The sequence below is a fragment of the Monodelphis domestica genome, chromosome 4 (assembly GCF_027887165.1).
Source record: "Monodelphis domestica isolate mMonDom1 chromosome 4, mMonDom1.pri, whole genome shotgun sequence".
Classification (NCBI taxonomy): domain Eukaryota; kingdom Metazoa; phylum Chordata; class Mammalia; order Didelphimorphia; family Didelphidae; genus Monodelphis; species Monodelphis domestica.
The window spans coordinates 191,254,681-191,272,896 of NC_077230.1; the positions used below are offsets into that span (position 1 = coordinate 191,254,681).

The window sequence follows — 18,216 nt, forward strand, 5'->3', positions numbered from 1 at the left end:
GATTTGGAGAATGTGGAATGAGCAGGTCATTCTGGTAGAGCAAGGAGATGAGGCAGAATTAGTGACACTACCAAGAGACCACCTTTGGAGCCAAGAGGATCTGAGCAGGGATAAGGGTTGAGGAAAGAATAATGAAAGAAATTGGTATTACTTTTCCTCTTGGCAGAACCATTCCAACTAATGCTAGTCCTACTACTACAGATTCCCCATCAAGTGAGAAGTGTCAACCAAACTAGCTGGAGACTATTATAGATTAAAAGAAGGCAAAAAGTGGAAGAGAGGGAAAGTTCAGGTAGTGGATATGAAGAACCAAGTAGAGTGCCTGTGGCTTGCAGCCATTACTAGGTATTCATTCATCTTTAATGGCTACATTTAAGTAGAGCATATGTAAGATGGGGTGAGCCTCTAAGTGAAAATTATTTAATTGTATAATTAATACAAAGAGCTAAACAGAATAATTGAAGAGCACAATCAAGTCAGTAGCTTTTTAATAAAATGCAGTAGAACCCCATTATAATACAGCTCCTTATTACATGGATTCATAGATACTGCAGTCAAATCATGTCCCCTGAAACATAACAACTACATGCAATAAAAGACTGATATAACAGTTAGCCTATAAGGCCGGTGTTAGTCCTATCCCTCAACACTAGCATTATAAAGGGGTTCTTTAGAAAACCCTTTACTAAGCTTTGTGTGAGGAAGGATTTAAGCACCAGTAAAAATAGTTGCTCAGTAGTAGTTTTATTTCATCATCGTCATCATTATAAACAAGAAATATTTATTTACTGCCTACTGTGTGCATGGCATTGTACTAGGTGCTACACTCTGCTTCATGATACAAAGTTTATAAATACAAGAAAACAATACAAAGTTGAAGCCATTAAAAAGAGCTTAATTCATAACCACTGCTGTGATATAATGAAAACTGTAGTCTGATGGTTTTCTATGAAAGTGATTTAGAAACATCACACAAGCTAAACATTACAGTCAACATTTTACTTGGGGAAAAAGAAAAAAAAAACTCCTTTTATGTGCTACTGCTGCTGAAGGATTTTTCTTAAAGTTGCTCCAAGTTTACTTTCTCTCTGCCATTATCTTTAAATACTGCAGGGCATTGTGAGCTGCATCACTATGAGCACTGCCACAGGAGATCCCAGATCCATGGCAGACTGTGACAGGGCTGGTTGAAAGTTCAGCAAGACACTGGTACTGTCCATTCACACTCAATTCTTCTGAAACAGATAAACTACTATTACTAACACATCAAAATTTGTATCAAACAGGAAACTTGAGTTTAAGAAATTAAATATCCTCTTATTAGCAAGCATAAATTTATGGTGCCACTCACTCTGCAGGGGAACAAAGCTCAACTCAAAATGAAGTTGTCCTGCCCTAATTCTTGGTACAGCTAAAAACCAAGTTCTAACTTTCTATTAAGATATCAGATGCTATCAATCACTTGCATTTGAAACTGGACAAATGAAAATGTAGTTAAGTCAAGCCTGCCTTTGGCTATATGCATCATTATAGGCATGAATGATTTAAAGATTACAATCCCTAAATCTCAACTTTAGTGGAGTCCTTATGACTTGTTGCAATACTGCATTCTTGAAGATGAAACCAGTAAAGGAAAACCCTGTTGTATCCCGCAAAATTGGAAAGTCTTCAAATATGGGTCAGCAGAGTCACTGACCCATAATAGGTATGTAGTACTTGCTGAATGTGTGTCATCTGAGGATCAGTGTAGCTAAAAGATCCATTTTAAAAACACACACAGCAAAATATAACCTTGAAACAAGAAGGATAGAAACACTGAAATTAATCAACTTGCCTAAAAATCAGTTAGGACAATGAAGGCAAACATTTTAGAGACCATGTGTTGTGCCCACACACACACACACACATACACACACACAGGGGAAGAAGGAAGTGTTCCCATTGGGCTACTGGGCAGAGGGGTGGGAATGTGAAAAAAATGTCATCAGACATGGGAAAGGGAAGGCCAGCCCATGTAGCCACAGAGAGTACTCTGTTTGCCATCTACGGCACAAGTGCCGTAGGTTCACCATCACCAAGTTTGGATAATTTCTAAAATAATTGCACCATTAAATCATAACTAAAATTCAACTGCTTTCTTCTTTAATTTAATGATTATGAATTAGACATTTTCCACAACCCTTTCCAAATTCAATGTACAACTAATCTCTTATAAGACATTTTTTTGACCATGTATGCTGCATTTCTAAATTCATTCAAATAAACATTTATTGTGGTGTAGGCAGCATTATTAGGACATAAAAGTAGTATGCATTCCTTACTCTCTATGTCTACTCAAAGTATTACAGATAATCAGAAATTCTCAAGTCTACAATACCTATAAAATATCTTTTTGGTGATGAATTCAGCTTATAACAGATGGTAAGGTCTATGAAGAACTTATTTATTCACAACCACTCTTACTCTTGATTAATGTTGATGAGAATTAAGCAAGACAGATTAAAATTGAAACTTTAATAATCAAATATTCATATTAACCATAGTAGAAGTTTTGTGAAAGTAATTAAAACCAAAAATCAAGTTACCAGTTCACATTACCACTTTTCTCATCTGGTCTTACTCTCTCCTAATTACAAAAATTAAGGACCAAGACAAATTAAAGTTTTAAGGTGAGGTTGAGTAGGGGGCAGTCCAAAGCTATTTCCTTTCTTCCCCCAAAAATAATGGGGTAGAAAACTATCATATTATTATTATACATGCATCATGTATGAATTCTGAATCAGTGCTAGAAATGATTAGGCTCTAATCAAGAATTCTCCACTTTTGTTTCCCAAATCAAAATTTTTTTTTGAAATTGACTAAAAAGAAAATTTTACCTATATCCAAATATGTTACTTCAAAACCTTGTTCCTTTCCAATTTCCCCAAGCATCTGGACGTAATCTGTGTTAGGAATACTGAGCAGGCTTCTTCTCAGTAAAGTTATTTTTTCCCCATTTGAATTCCTCAGAGAATTCCAAGTACATCCAATAGTACTTCCTAGTGCATTTGCCTGAAAAATATTTAAAAGTTTAGACTTACAGACTTATATAGTTTCACCCTAATCAAAAACATTAAAGAATTATCTTATGTGTAACCTTATAAAATAAGTTTTAATCAGAAACTGGATTATATCTAACTTTCCAATTTGACATAGATAATAATAAGGCACAGATACAGCTTTACAGAAATTAGCTAATAAAGTATTTGTATATAAGAATTAGTGGAAATGTTTTTTAAAAGTACAGAGGTTCTCATTAGAATTTTCCCAGGGTTATACTTGGAAATGCTACAAAGATGCAAATAATGAGCTTTCTTAATAATGTATTCTCAGGTAATTTTCACATTAATCATTGCACTGATATCTTTAGGATTCTATGGCTTGATTTCTCCTTTTTGAGTTTAACCCAAGCCTGACAAATGATCTAGAATTAAGCAGGAAACGAGGGAAAAGTTGATGTAAGACAGTGTAGGTAGGCCAAAAGAACACTTTTACAAGTATAGGGTACATTTATGAAGTAGAAAATGAAAAGTGAAGTGGATAAGTTGCTCAGCATGATATTTGAGATATTTTGTAGAAAAAGCATTACCTTGTTTTCAATAAGCAATTGCTAGTTTAGGTTCTTTAACTAACTCTAATAAACTATTCCAATTACTCCCACAATGGAAAAAATCTTCATCTACTACGGGCATAATATTTCTCATGCACTGCCATAACTCCCTACCCTCCTCCCCCATGAATATTGAGTACAATAGGGCTATATTTTAACATGGTCAGGTCAGATGAGGACATGAAATCAAAAGAATTTTTATTTATTGTAGTCAAAGGATTTTCGAAATACTGGTGGTTAATAGACACTGATCTAAAGAGAACTGTTAACTCACTTGGGAAACAAGGTTGCTTTACGGAGAAAAGTCCTAGACAAGGGAGTCGGAGTCAGAAAACCTAGATTTTAGTTTCAAATTAGCTATTTCCTAGTTATGTCACCTTGGGTAAATCACATAACCTCTCTGAGCCCTGTTTGACTTTGTCCAGAAAAGAAGGGAGTTGGGACCTCCACAAACCTGACAGTCATCCTTTGAAGTCCTTTCCAGTCCTAGAATTTGGTTTATTTACTTGTAAAATGAACCTAAAATGCCTGCTCCATTCTCCACATACTCACCAGGTACTGCTGAGTATAGAGGCAATACTGCTATGCTTAAAGAATGAGAGGTTGAGTGTGCTGATTCAGCTCTGTTCATTCATGGCTATATGACAACAAACACTAATCTCTCATAGTATCCATCTCATGGGTCTCTAATGTCCCTTCTGGGTTAAATCCTATGATTCTCAGTTTTCTCATTTGTAAAATGGATGATCATAATTATTCCAAGAATTATAACGCACTTTAGTGGTTTTCTAGTCTAATGTCCTCTCAGATACAGGCATCTTCTCTATAATCCATCCCTAGCAAGTGATCATGGATTTTGAGTCTTTTCATAATGCTTATTTATACTGATCTATATATGTTCCAGCTTACCAATAATCAGCCTAAAATGTGGCACCCAAAGAATCAGATGCAATGTTCTTGATGTTTGTCTGACAAAGGTGGAGTACAACAGGACTTTATTTTTACATGGTCAGGTCAAATGAGAACATTAAATCAAAAGAGTTTTTGATTTATTGTAGTGAAAGGATTTTTAAAATACTGATGATTAATAGATTGCCAGCAAGCACAAACCCAAATAGTGAAATTCTTGGTGGGAGGCCTACTTATAATACTATCAGCTAATATTTACATAGTGCTTATTACGCCAAGGATTATGCAGTGTTTTACAAATAACTCATTGGATCCTCACAACAATCTTAAGAGATAGCTGCTATTATTATCCTCTTTTACAGATGAGGACACTGAGGCAAACAAAAGTTAAGTGTCTGGGGTTATACAACTAGTAGGAATTCAAATCTTCCTGAATCCAGACCTGGTGCTATATCCATTTAGTCACCCGGCTGTCGCAGTTTCCCTTTTTGATGGCCATAACTTTTCACCCATACCTTCTTAGAATCAAAACTAAATATAGGTTTCAAGGCAGAAGAGTAGTAAGGGCTAGGCAACTGGCATTAAGTGACTTGCCCAGAGTTCTGCACAGTTAGAAAGTATCTCTGGGCAAACCTGAATGCAGAATGCTGCATTTCGGGTGTCGTCAAGCCTGGCTATCCACTGTTTAAAAGTAAATTTAACATTATATTGTTCTCTACTTTCTCCATTGCATAACCAATAGATTTTGATGACCAAAAGTGGAGTTAGCAAGATAAAATCAGTAGCAGATCACCTGTACATAAAACCTCTCTGAATGAACTAAACAGAATAAAAATACAATTTCCTGCAATATAAGATATTTTATCATATTGGCATCATTAAAACACAATCACTACTTACTAAGGAAACATTGTTATCAGGAGAGAATTCACGGAATTTGGCAAGAAACTTCTCAGCAGCATTTCTCTTGGCTTGTTTTTTTGATGCTCCTTTTCCTACATAAAGAAAAAATAAAAAGAAAATATTAAAAAAGGATGTCCACAAAAGGAGATAAGATGGATTATGAAAGAATAGGTTCCCTATGTAATAGAACAATTGTTTCATGTTGCCTATGTGTTCTTTGCATAGTTTCATGCTTACTTTTTAGTATTAAGTTGCAAATACTTGATTAACCTATAATCTCCACTGTCCCCTACTGTTCCATTTTTATATATAAATGTCCTCTATAGTTATTTATTTTTCAATAAAAGTGCAGCTTTTTCCTGCACTTCTCTTTACTGAGCTACAGTTGGTTTACTTCTGACAACTTTCCTGTTCTGTGAAGTTCTAGTTCTATGTGAGTTATAATCTCATTCTTCTGTGCCTCTCTGATTGTCTTAAACAAACCTAGAACTATCTATCACATCTCCCTGGGTGTGAAAGGATGGAATTAGATTTAGAAAAATCATTTAACAGGTATTTATTTCCTTGAAATTGATTGTAGTATTTATCCAAACCTCAAATTAATGGACTACCTTAAAAATTATCTCAAATGCATTAGAGAATGAATATGAGAAAAACAAATTATTAGTATAATCACAGTAGTTTTCTGAGTACCTATATTTTCTCATCATCTTAACACAGGATTAAAAGTTTAATGTCTGTTAAGCTGTCAACAGTATTCTCATATCCCTCTCATTCATCTGTCTTTTCTATTATCTTATTTCCTATCCCACCTTCATTTGTTAATCTAAACTTTCCCCTAGAGTCCTTTTAGCTTCTGGAATTGGTGGTGAAATTCCAAAAAAGATTTACCATTGCCTGCATGTCTAAGAAAGTATGTGATATTCATCTCTTATCTGCTTTAAAATTATGTTGGGCTTTAAAAAGTTCAAAACATTCATATACCTTTAAAAATTCACTATCTCCATCCTCAAATCTATGCATTTTCTTTAGTTATGAAAACATCTGCATACAACTGAATGCAGTTTCATAGAAAGGCATTAAAAAGTTGCAAGTAGAAGAAGGCCTAGCTTGTTTGTATGTTGTACAACATGATCTTTTATGCTCAGGATATATACTAATGGGCATAGGTACTACAAAGTTATGATAATAATTAACTGAAGTATGCCAAAGAAATGTCTTAAGATATATTTAAATTTTTTTAAAGTAGTAATGTACTACTATAATAAAATTTTCTTCTGACATTCAGCATCTTACAATATTAAATAGACATAGATACCAGTTTCTATGAATGATTCAAGTCTGCAAATTGTGGTGAACTCTTTCTTATGAGCAGGTCCTCCCTCCTGAGAAAGTGTATACTCAGGAAGTCTCCAGCCATGTTGAATAGCCAGTTCCTACAAAACAGTGGCAAAACTTTGTTTATAATTTCATCTATGTATTGGTTATCATGAACTCATTTTAATCTTTTCCCCTCACTTCTATTATAAAGGTGTGACAAAGTAATGATGTTTAGCAATAAAAAATGAGGGACATTTACCTCCTATTTTCACATAGACATCCTAACATTGTATATTTTATGATGTCCACCAACAGCACCACTGAAACAATGCCCTCCTATGAATGGAGTTCTTCCATTTAACCATAATACACTGAGATATCACAGATCAAATGAGAAGCCAAGCTGCTGAAAACCTCTTTAGGAACACTAGAGAGGATGTCTGGAAGAACTCACTGTCACTGATTCCTGCGGCCTCTCTTGTCATGTTGATAGACTTCTGTGCTTAAAGCTGGCTAATCAATGCATTCAGATGGGAATACAGCAGAGCAGAGAAAGCAAACAATTAGCTTTATGAAGTTGTAGAAAACAAGGTAAAAAAAATCAAAGGAAAAGCCCATGTAAGGGAAGAAGATATTTAACAGGACCAAGTGGATAAAGGGAGTAGGTAACTGGCCAACAGAATGCATAAATAATCTGTACGAAGGATGAACTGCATGATAATACAAAGCTGCTATTTTTGGCAGATTAAGTAAAAAACAAACTATTTCCCTTTCCTTGACCTATACTATGTGGTCTGGGTCATTTATGATTGCTTTTGTCATAACAGAAGTAGAAAGAGGTCTTCTGTCACAAATGGTAAGAAACAGTCTTAAAATATAAAACACTACCCATATGCACAGGGGTCCTGTTGATCTCAAATAAGAATTCTACAAACCAAAGGCAGATACTGTATATGGGAGGAAAATATCAGACATGATAAAAAGAATAATCGTCTCAAGTTAGTTTTGTAACATCTAATGAATGTAACTTGGAAAACAAAATCTATTACTCTTATTTTAAAATACTCATTTCTTTTTTATGCAACATAAAATTGTGCTAAGGTCAATTGATTATATCTTTTATTAGTAGACAAAAATTATGTATGAAAAACATAAAAGCATGACTGACCTGTAATGAACCAATAGGATTAGCCTGATTCTTTGGTTGCTTGGAAGGATCAGGAGCTGTTGGGTCTGGAACTGCAAAACTAAGTAATTTTTAAAATATATTATGAATTAGGAAATAACTTCTAAAAATGACTAAACAGAAATGCCTATTTTGAACCTAGAATACATAATAGGAGAAATGTTCCTTTCATTAATTTTTGTTCTTTTCTGTTTGTGATATATTATATTAAATATAATTGATGAAAAACTAAACATAAAAATTTAACTTTACATCTTTTATTTACTATCCTCTTCAGTTTATAATTCATTCTGCAAGGTCAGCACCCTAAATACAGCCTATTGGCTGCCATCTGCTTCTGTATGTCTAATGAGCTAAGAATGGTTTTTACATTTTTAAATTAAATAATTTAATATTTGGCTCATGGGTCATAGTGTGCTGACCCTATAACAGGATATTGCAAATATATTTGTAAGTCAATTCTACTGACATAAACAATAAAGGCATCTTTTGGAAGTATATCTTTATGAACCATATACTTATTAAAATTTCTGAGTAAATCAAATGTTGGTAATTCTAAACCATATTAAATTAACTACAGAGTGTTCTCTTTAAATAAGCTGCATAACATTCTATTTTCTAAACCAAGAAATCCACCATAGTGTGAGGACTGACCCTTCGACATGATTTAATGGGATTTTCAAATATTCTATGCATGAGGAAGTAGTTGTATTACAAAATTATCTTTAAATTAACAGAAATTAAAGCTAGTATGGAGAAGGAAATGCATTTTTTTTTAAATAAAAGATATAGAGAGAACCTAGTTTTTTGTTTAAAGATGTGAACTTCTTCAAACTGGAAATTATTTGAGGACTGATGGCTTTTATTGCTTGCTTTGAAAATTGATTAATATGAAAATGAGTGTGAATTTTCCAAGTTCATACTTAAGATTAAACTTTTTTTTTTTAAACCCTTACCTTCTGTCTTGGAGTCAATACTGTGTATTGGCTCCAAGGCAGAAGAGTGGTAAGGGCTAGGCAATGGGGGGTCAAGTGACTTGCCCAGGGTCACACAGCTAGGAAGTGGCTGAGGTCAGATTTGAACCTAGGACCTCCCATCTCTAGGCCTGGCTCTCAATCCACTGAGCTACCCAGCTGCCCCCTAAACTATTTTTTAAACAAACACAAACATCAAACTAACAAATTCAAATCTAAATAATACAAGCATTAAAGAGCTGTAGAAACAAATCAGAAGCAAAATTCTTTACCTTTAAAAAGTGTAATCAAATTTTGAATTTAATTTGAGAGAAAAAAAATTCCACTTATATTTCATTAAGGTCATGTAAGATGAACTTTGAATCCCAAAATTATGTAAAGGCCAAAGACTCTCAAAAAAGTAAATTAGTTTAACATAGAATTGAAGAGTACAAATGGAGTGCTGACTATACACAAGAGACTCACAGATTTTGGCAGAAGAAAAATTATATGACATTGATGGGTCACTTTAGGCCAGCTGTCGGTGAAAATAGCTGTCAATTGTTTTAATAAGCTAGAAGTAACTTAGTTGAATGGATTTCTTCTTTGGTAGGCCTATAAAAAATAAATTCACTTGTATAATGGAATACACAGTACGCCAGGAACCAGAAAATCTAGGTTCTACACCTGGTTCAGCCATTTACTCAACATAAGGTCAAGTAATTTCATTTCTCTGAGCCTCTATTTCCTGAAAAATGTGGATGATGTCTATATTCTGCCAACCTTCACAGAGTTGGACTTATAAGTCATTATGATATATGTTTGAAAGCAGGTCATATACTACAAGCTCTTATTGTTGCCAAAACAAGTGGAAAACTGGCAAAAATATTTCATTCTAGAAAGTTAATCTAGGCATTCTAGGTTTTATTTTTCTATTGTAATTACTTGTTTATATCATTTCTCCTAGAAATCCATGAGGCAAGGTCCATCTCTATTTCCTCTACTGACTAAAACAGTGCTTTGAACATGGAAATAGTTAATGAACTTTTGATCAAAATGACTGGTGATAAATTCTTAAAATCTGTATTACCTAGTTAAGAGTGGCTATGTTGAATAAGCTTACAGTGTGGCATAGTGTGATGCTATGCTATGCTTTGTTGCACAAGGCAAATTCTAAATTTTTGAGAATAAAGATTTAAAATAGTTGAGATACTGATTTATTTTAGCTGGATTTTAAGTAGAAAGTATTTAAAAACACTATAGTTAATTGGAAAACCAGAACTGATATAGAATTAAGCCACATGCATTTAGTTTGGCAACTGGTGGGCAACTTCTATGATTACTGAGATTTCAGATACTATCTTCTATTTATTTTCTGATTGCCAGCATAGCTTCAAACTTTGAGTTGTCATGCTATAGGTACATAGGTACAATGTAGTAGTATGAAATTTCTCAAATAATTTTGATTAAAAGGCAGGAAAACTATGGTACCAGGTGAACTCTTTTATGCTTGTGTACAACCTGATGGTTTCCCTTCTATCTGCATTGGAACAAAAACACATAGTGTTTTTTGGCTTATTTTCCCCAGGCTCTCTAAAGCATCATTTGGAAAAAAATTTCACAGAATACACTCATTTTTACAGTGCCATTCAGTTTTACAATGTCAATGTGCCAAATGCACCGAGTATTTTATGTTGGTGACCTTTTGGTAACCAGAAATAAAATAGCAATCATCAGGAATAGGAAAAAAATGCCAGGCAACAATTAGCAAGTCTTGAAAATTAATACATGTCAGTTATTTGTGGTTTCTAGTCTAAAGGATCCGAGTTACTCTGAAAGATCAAAGAAAAGACCTGGTGTATAGGGTCTCTATAGTAAGAGCTCTAGGAATCCTCAAAGATTTAAAATAGAGACTAGGAAAATGGTCAAGCCAAAAGTCCATAGTGGAAGGTAGAGGAAAGGAAAGTTTCTATAAATAACCTAAAACGGAAGACATAAGCATCAGAGCAAGAACTAGATGGCATCTTGTGTGAATTAAGGACGTTAAAACTGGCCCACAAATTAGCTACAGAGATCTTGGGCTGAAACAAGAGAGGTATAGTTTCTGGGAATAAGGATCTGATAGTCCCACTATTTTCTGCCTTGTAAACCATATCAGAAATACTGTGTTCAGTTCTACGTTTAACATTTTAGGAAGGATATTGATTAGTTGGAGAATATCCAAAGAATCACAAGAAGGATGAAGGACCTCAATTTCCTGGGATATAAGGAGAGGTTTAAAAACTGGTGATGATTGTCAAAAAAGAAAGGAAGAACTGGAGGGTTGAGAGAGAGAGAAGGTGAGGAAGGAAGAAATGGCATAGACATGATAAGTGTTTTCTAAGAATATGAAGGATTGACATATGGAAGTTTTTCTATTTGTCCTGTTTGGCTACCCCAAAAAACACAACCAGGAGCTATAGGTGTGGTTTGCAAAGGCATGATTATAAAAATCACTTAGAGAAACAGCTGTTCAAAAGCAGAATGGGCTTTCTCAGAATGCAATGGATTCCTCTAATCAAAACTCTTCATGTCAAAGCTAGATGACTAAATGTTGGCTAAACTGAAGGGGAAATTCTTTTCCAGGTGTGGGTTGGAAAATGTGGTCACTGTGATCCTTTCTAATTCTGAAGTTCTCTAAATTCATAAATATCTAAAAGTGTGAAATACATGGTGCTTCATAGTCCAGACAGTTATGTATCCTTACGACAATGCAATGTGCTAGACATCAAAACTTTTTCCAATGGGTATTTTATCAGCTAAGCTACCACATAGTTCAATAATTTGTAAAAGGCCTATTATTAACTGCTTAATGATCTCTGTGTTGAATATCTAACAAAATATATATGATATGTAGCTTTCCAGTGATGAAAAACAAAATGTAGATTTTGTCATTTTAAATTAACTAATTGGTTGAGTCTCTCAAGTCAGAACCCTAGAAAAGCAGCTTTAGATGCTAACATTTATTACTGTATCTTGTTTCCCTTTAAAAAAATGTCTGTCTTAATATTGTGAAACAATTATGTTAAATTCAAAGAATGCAGCAAGAAATAACTGATCTCTACTACACTGGTATATTTTTATATGGGGAAAAAATGGGTCTAGCTCAATAAACCATTCATTTAAATTTAATTTTTGAGCTTAGGTTTTTTTTTTATTTCTACAGTCCCTCCCAGGAGTAGGTTAGCTTTCATTAAAAAAAAAAAAGGAAAAAAGAGGTATTTCCAATTTAAACACAACAGTTCATTTCTATTGCTTTTGAAAACACTCAAACTTTCATTTTTGCCCCAGCAACATTTGAACTGAAAAAGCACACACAAAAATGTAGCTCACCAGAGACTTGCATTTGCTTTCAAATGGCCAATAGCAGCTTCTGCAGCTTTATGCTTTGCCATTTTCTTACTTGAACCTTCACCTGTATTAAGGAAAAAAAAAGCCAAGATGTTCTAAAAAAATGTGAACAAAAAGCATGAGCAAATGACTTCAACTTACAAAAGGAAAAATGGCAAAATTGTAGAATACTAATTCTCATGTAGTATTTAAGTTCTTGCAAAGTACATTATTTATTAACTCTTAAACCTATACCTTCTGTCTTAGAATCAATATTCAGTACTGGTTCCAAGGCAGAGGGCTACGCAATGGGTATTAAGTGACTTGCCAGGATCACAAAAGTAAGAAGGGTCAAAAGCCAGATTTGAACACAGGATCTCCTGTCTCCAGGCCTGACTCTCAACACATGGAGCCACCTAGCTGCCACCCAAAGTAATTTAAATGCATTATCACATTTAGGTTTTAGAGTGTGACTCTGTGAGGTAAGGTCCTCTTATCAATGTTATTTCCCTGATTTCTAGAGATGAGGTTTTTCCTGGTTTTTACAAGGTGATTTAAGGAAAGATCTGAATCCAGATTTCCCAACTCCATATTCAGTACTCTGTCTACATAACATGGGGTCAATTTAACATGCTAAAGGAAGTTAAAACATATATTGCCATCTAAATATATATAATAAAAAAGGGTTTTCCCAAGTAGGCACTCATTGGCTGGGGAAATGGCTAAACAAATTATGGTATATGAATACAACAGAATAGTTCACCCTGTAAAAAATGACAAACATGAATATTGAGAAGCACAGAAAGACTTGAATGAATTGAGGCAAAGTGAAGAAAACTGAGCCAAGAAAACAATATACACAATAATGTAATTGAAAAGTTCCACACACACACAAAAAAGACACTTGAAAATGAATATTGTGGGGCAGCTGGGTGGCTCAGTGGATTGACAGCCAGGCCTGGAGATAGGTGGTCCTGGGTTCAAATATGTCCTCAGACACTTCCTAGCTATGTGACCCTAGGCAAGTCACTTAACCCCCCATTGCCTAGCCCTTACCATGCTTCTGTCAATACTTAGTATTGATCCTAAGACAGAAGTTAAAGCTTAAAAAAAAAAATGAATGTTGCAAAATTATTCAAAACAAAACAAAAACATGTGTGGTCCCAAAGAGGAATATGAGAAAACAGTTTCCTAACCCCATGCCCAACCCCCATCCTTAATAGAAGATCCAAAGGTATGAAATAGAGCATAAAATCCCAGATATATAGAAATATAGAAATTTATTTTTTTTTAAAAAACCCTTACCTTCTGTTTTAGAACCAATACTGCATATTGGTTCTAAGACAGAAGAGCAGCAAGGGTTAGGCAATGGGGGTTAAGTGAATTGCCCAGGATCACACAGCTAGGAAGTGTCTGAGGCCACATTTGAATCCAGGACCTCCCATCTCCAGGTTTGGCTTTCAATGCACTGAGCCATCCAGCTGCCCTACCCCCACTCCCAATCCCCCATGATTTTTTTTCTTTTAAAAAACATAAAAGGAACAACTCTAAGATGAGAGGGAAGGAGAAATACAGGGGGAAATTTAAAAGTACATGTAGAAACAAAAGATAAAAATCTATTTTTAAAGGAGTTTCCTTATTTACTAAATGTATATATCAAAATTATATTAGTTTAAAATTATAAATATTCTATAAAATAATTAAAAGATTATATAGTTCATGCTGAGGTATTCAACATAATCACTTCTTTCCTAAGTCTAAATCAAAGGGAGAACACTAGTATTGTTATAAAGAGAAGTCTGAACTTGTGCAATGTAGCCTTGTGGCAGTATTAAGAGTAGGCTTTCCTTTAAAGAACTGAGCAATGAAAATATTTAACAGCAAAATTATCTTCACTCTATCTTGTTGGATCTTTTTGTATCTGGTCAAACTCCAGTTAAAAGCTGTAATACAATGACTACATTTAAGGGATCAAAGGACTCTTTCAAGGGAGAAGAAAGGAGAGTGACCTCTTCCCCATTTTAAGGACAACCTATATTCATTTTATGAGTGGAGGGAATAGGGAGGTGAGACCAAAGTCCATCTCTAATTTCAGAAAGTAGCAATGAATAGAACATTACACATTTAGCTTTTCATGTTTCTCAGGGGCAAAACTAAGTAATCCTGTGTATAAATCAAGAGACTCAAGTTCAATTCCCAGCACTTCCAATATCTATGTTACTTCACTGAGACACGGTTTCCTTTTCTGTAAAATTCAGGTGTTAGATTAGATCTCCAAGTTCTCTTCTACCTCTAAGATTTTATGAGTCAAAGTCTGGAATAAAGCATTTCAAGATGATAGCCTCCATTTTACCAGTAAATTGTGGTGTGAATAGAGAAGGGCATGGAAAGGAAATAAAGTGGTCTTTTAAGGTACTGGGGTGGGGGTGGGGGAACAATGACTGAAAACATCATAGTGAAGAGATTATCTTTTGTGGGTATCCTACAGAATTTTGGCCTTTGGTCTATATTATATTGAGAGAATTATTTTTTTTTAATTAAGCTTTTACATATCTAGCTTGTTCCAAACTTATGATTTCATTGGTTTAGTAACAATGGTTTAGTAACTAGTAACAAAATTCACTCAAAACAGATCAGCCATGCTTTATACTTAAAAGATATCTATCCATGGCAGTGAAAAACTAAATTATTTACCCAGTAGCACAAATAAGTAACAGAGGCAAGATTTAAAACCAAGTCTTTTTAATTCTCCATTTACTATACTATCTCTCCATTGTATATAAATGATATTCTAGAAACAAAGACTACCTGAAATAGCCTTTAATTAGTCCTTTGGTTTGTATAGGGAATACATCTATAGTTCACGCATTTATATTGTGTTTGACAATTTACTGTAAGTTTTATTCTATAAGGCAGGTGGTACAAATATTTTCATCTTTGTTTTATACACTGGTAAACTGAGGCTCATAATGGTTAAGCTCTAAGTGATTCCACCAGTCACATCATCAGATTACAAGGGTCTCATACACTAAAAAATAAAAAAATATATATTTTTAAGCTTCTGGATACCTTTAACAAAAGATTCCCAATTAAAAGTTCATAATATTCTAGTTTATTTTTAAGTAAATTTGCAAACTGGCTGTTTGCCCATATATGGGAGGCAGCATGGTACAGTGGAGAGTGTGGGATTTGGAGTCCGAAGACTTAGATTCAAATTCCGACTGCTACCTAATACACATGTATCTATCGGTTTTTCATATAACATCTCTGGGCCTTGGATTCCTTAAATATAAAATGCAGGGGCTGGATTATATAAACTTAAAAGTTGCTTTCCTCCCTAAGACTCTACTTTCTTCTGTGTTTTCCTCAAATTCCAGCTTGGAGAATAGTGGTTATTCCTTTTCTCCTGTTCTCAGGGATCAGCATTCTACCTCATCCCCAATGTCCTTTCACAAGAGAGCATGCATTTCAGGAATATAAATGTAGCTTCACTTCAATAAGAGAAAAGACAAAACAAAATGAAAAGTGTGACCTCTGAAGTTTTTAGATGAAGAGATGATAAAAACTATTCCATTTGGGTTAGTTGGTGTTACATAGTTTTTCCAAATAAAATGCAATGTGTCTTTTTCTATGGTTCAAGTTTAAAAAGTTAATGAATGAACTTAGTATTGATACTTAACAAATAAGAAAATTCACATGTAAATTATTGAAATTCATTGTTTTTCTTTTTTTTGGATGCAGAATGTTTTACTGGGCTACCTCTATCTTAGTAAATAAACAAGAAATCCCTTTTTTGTGCCAGTCTCACAGAGGAAAGCTAAAGAACTTTCTAAGGTTCTTTGTGTCTTACAATGGGGGATGGAGGAGAGAACTCAAACTCACCTTCCCATGAGTTTAATAACTTGAAAAGTGAAATGGGCAATCAAGGTAGTGGTAGGGGCTGTGAGCCTGGACCTTTTAAAAACTATCTTAGTTCTAGTTCCCAGGGTAACTTGGGAATACTACTGGTCTTTAAAGCCTCTCCAGTTCCAGCTGTTAAGAGGTAGCCTAATAGAACCATTTGTCTTAGGCTTGTTGGAGGCCTCTGGCCTCCATTCCTATGTTTTAAGTTGGGCGTCTCATGGCACACATAATGATGCAGGGGAGAGAGGGAGAAATAGGGTGAAGTTGGATCCGTCTTCCTTTCGTGGGCCAGTTGATACTTTCCATTTTCAGTATTTCCTCAGGCACCTTCCTAAGGAAGATATTACATCTTATCTTTAGGAGGACACTCCTAATAGTTTGGGTTAATAGTGTATACAGACCTGTGCAGATTATATCACCAATGGTCACTCTGAAGGTGAAACTTGGGGTATTTGCATGTCCATCAGCTCTTTCAAATTCATAAACGGGTACATTATTGGTCTTCATGCCATACTCATGTAACACCTGAATTGGTGTTTTCCCAGGTTTGGCTGTGATCATTTTCCCCAACCTGCACAAATGAGAAAGGTTGCCCACTTGAAATACCGAAGGGGTGGGGAGTGGGAGAGGGCAGCAAAGCAGAAACGTTAAATGCCAAGTGTAGCTCTAAAGCTAACCGAAAGAAATTTACTCTTCATTCTTAAACTAGAAAACCGGGTGGCAGTGTTCCTTCTAAGCTCGAAAAATGAAGATGGCATGGGGGGTGGAGGCATTCTCCAATTTCCCTTACTGGCAGCTGCAGCTGCAGCAGCAAGGATCAGGGGAGGGGGGAGGTTAGGGAGGGTCAAAGAGAAAGTCCAAAAAGCTGGTTCCAGCAGCACCTGCTTAGGGAACGAAAAGATCTCCAAGGCACCAGGGACGTCCTCTTTCTCAAGCCTATCAGGGCTCAGGTAACCCGAGCTGCCTCAGGCTTCTGGGATGCGACAGCCGCAGCTTTTCTAACCTGACCCACCCACAGCGCTGCCCGGGGGGTGGGGTAGGGGGACGCCGGGGTGGGGGGAGGGTGGAGGGGGGTGGGGGGGGGTGGAGGGGGTTGTGGTGGTAGAAAGGCTGAGAAGGGGAGAAGGTAGTGGGGGAGGGGAAAGGAGTAGAACCCTGTAGGGCGGAGCCTCTCTCGGATCCAAATTGTGGAGGGGGATGGGGATGAGGATGGGAAGGGGAAGGAGAAGGAGGCTGGGGGAGGGGGCACTATTACCCACAAGGCAACTCGGAGGCCTTCCCATCCTCTCTGGCCCCTCTCCCCTCCTCCCCCGCTAGGCCAGACCAGGTCTCTTACGGGCCCCACTGGGCAGACGGGCTGGGGCCCCGCCCGCAGACTCACCTGAAGGTGCCGCTGTCCTGTTGGGCCGGCGGCGGAGCCGCAGCGTGAGGCCCGCCCTGGGGCATGGTCGGCCGTGGGGCGGCAGGGGGGGCCGCCGGGGCTGCTGGAGCCGCCTGGGGGGCGTTGGAGACCCGGGGTCTGGGATTCGTTCTCCTTCCCTTAGGCGGACCGTCCCCGAGAGGGGCCTCCTTGGCCCCAGGGGCCGTCGTCGCTGTCGCCGTTGCGGTAGCCGTGGTGGTCGCTTCTCGTTCCCCCTTCTCTGCTGCCGCCGCCGCTGCTGCTGCTGCTTCTACTGCTGCCGCTGCCTCTTGTCGCTCTTCTCCTCCTCCCCCCTCCTCCTCCGCGTCCCTGTTGTGGTTCCGGGGGGCGGGGGAGAAGAGGAGGAGCCGATGGCGCAGCCCCCCTCACTCCCCCCGCCGCGCCCGCACCTGCTGCTGCTGCCGCGGCCCGGGCCCCCCGCCCGGCACCCGCCTCCACCAGCAGGACCTCAGCCGTCGCCGACTCCCCCCAGATCCAGTCCCCCAAACTGACCTCTCCCACCCAGATCCAGGCGCGTTCTGCTTGCGGTCACTGACCCCAACCCCCTCTGCCACGAGCCCCGTACTCCCGGCCCCTACCGCGGGGTCATTCTCTATCCGGGCAT

The 18,216-nt window shown here is 37.0% G+C and overlaps 1 protein-coding gene across 2 annotated transcripts; it reads right to left on the bottom strand.

Annotated features, from left to right (window-relative positions):
* Positions 1-471: 471 nt before the first annotated feature.
* Positions 472-18,183, bottom strand: PRKRA (protein activator of interferon induced protein kinase EIF2AK2). Of its 2 annotated transcripts, none has more exons than XM_001377326.5 (8): positions 17,574-18,183; positions 16,594-16,763; positions 12,293-12,374; positions 7,950-8,028; positions 6,780-6,897; positions 5,459-5,553; positions 2,877-3,051; positions 472-1,235 (listed from the first exon to the last, which is right to left on the bottom strand). In XM_001377326.5, exons 1-8 carry the CDS (start codon positions 17,636-17,638, stop codon positions 1,078-1,080), a joined length of 942 nt encoding a protein of 313 aa, XP_001377363.2. In that variant the 5' UTR covers positions 17,639-18,183; the 3' UTR covers positions 472-1,077. The 2 variants fall into 2 exon arrangements, with proteins under 2 accessions (XP_001377363.2, XP_007494502.1); XM_007494440.3 differs by having other exon boundaries at positions 472-1,232; positions 17,574-18,152.
* Between the last annotated feature and the right edge of the window lie 33 nt (positions 18,184-18,216).

What these genes read in the sequence shown, in the direction of transcription:
- PRKRA (XM_001377326.5), bottom strand. Translation starts at nt 17,638, where the DNA reads ATGCCCCAGGGCGGGCCTCACGCTGCGGCTCCGCCGCCGGCCCAACAG. An exon ending in CTGATAACAATGTTTCCTTA is followed by an intron (nt 3,052 to 5,458) that starts GTAAGTAGTGAT and finishes AATATTTTTCAG; the next exon opens with GCAAATGCACTAGGAAGTAC. An exon ending in AGTAACATATTTGGATATAG is followed by an intron (nt 1,236 to 2,876) that starts GTAAAATTTTCT and finishes TATCTGTTTCAG; the next exon opens with AAGAATTGAGTGTGAATGGA.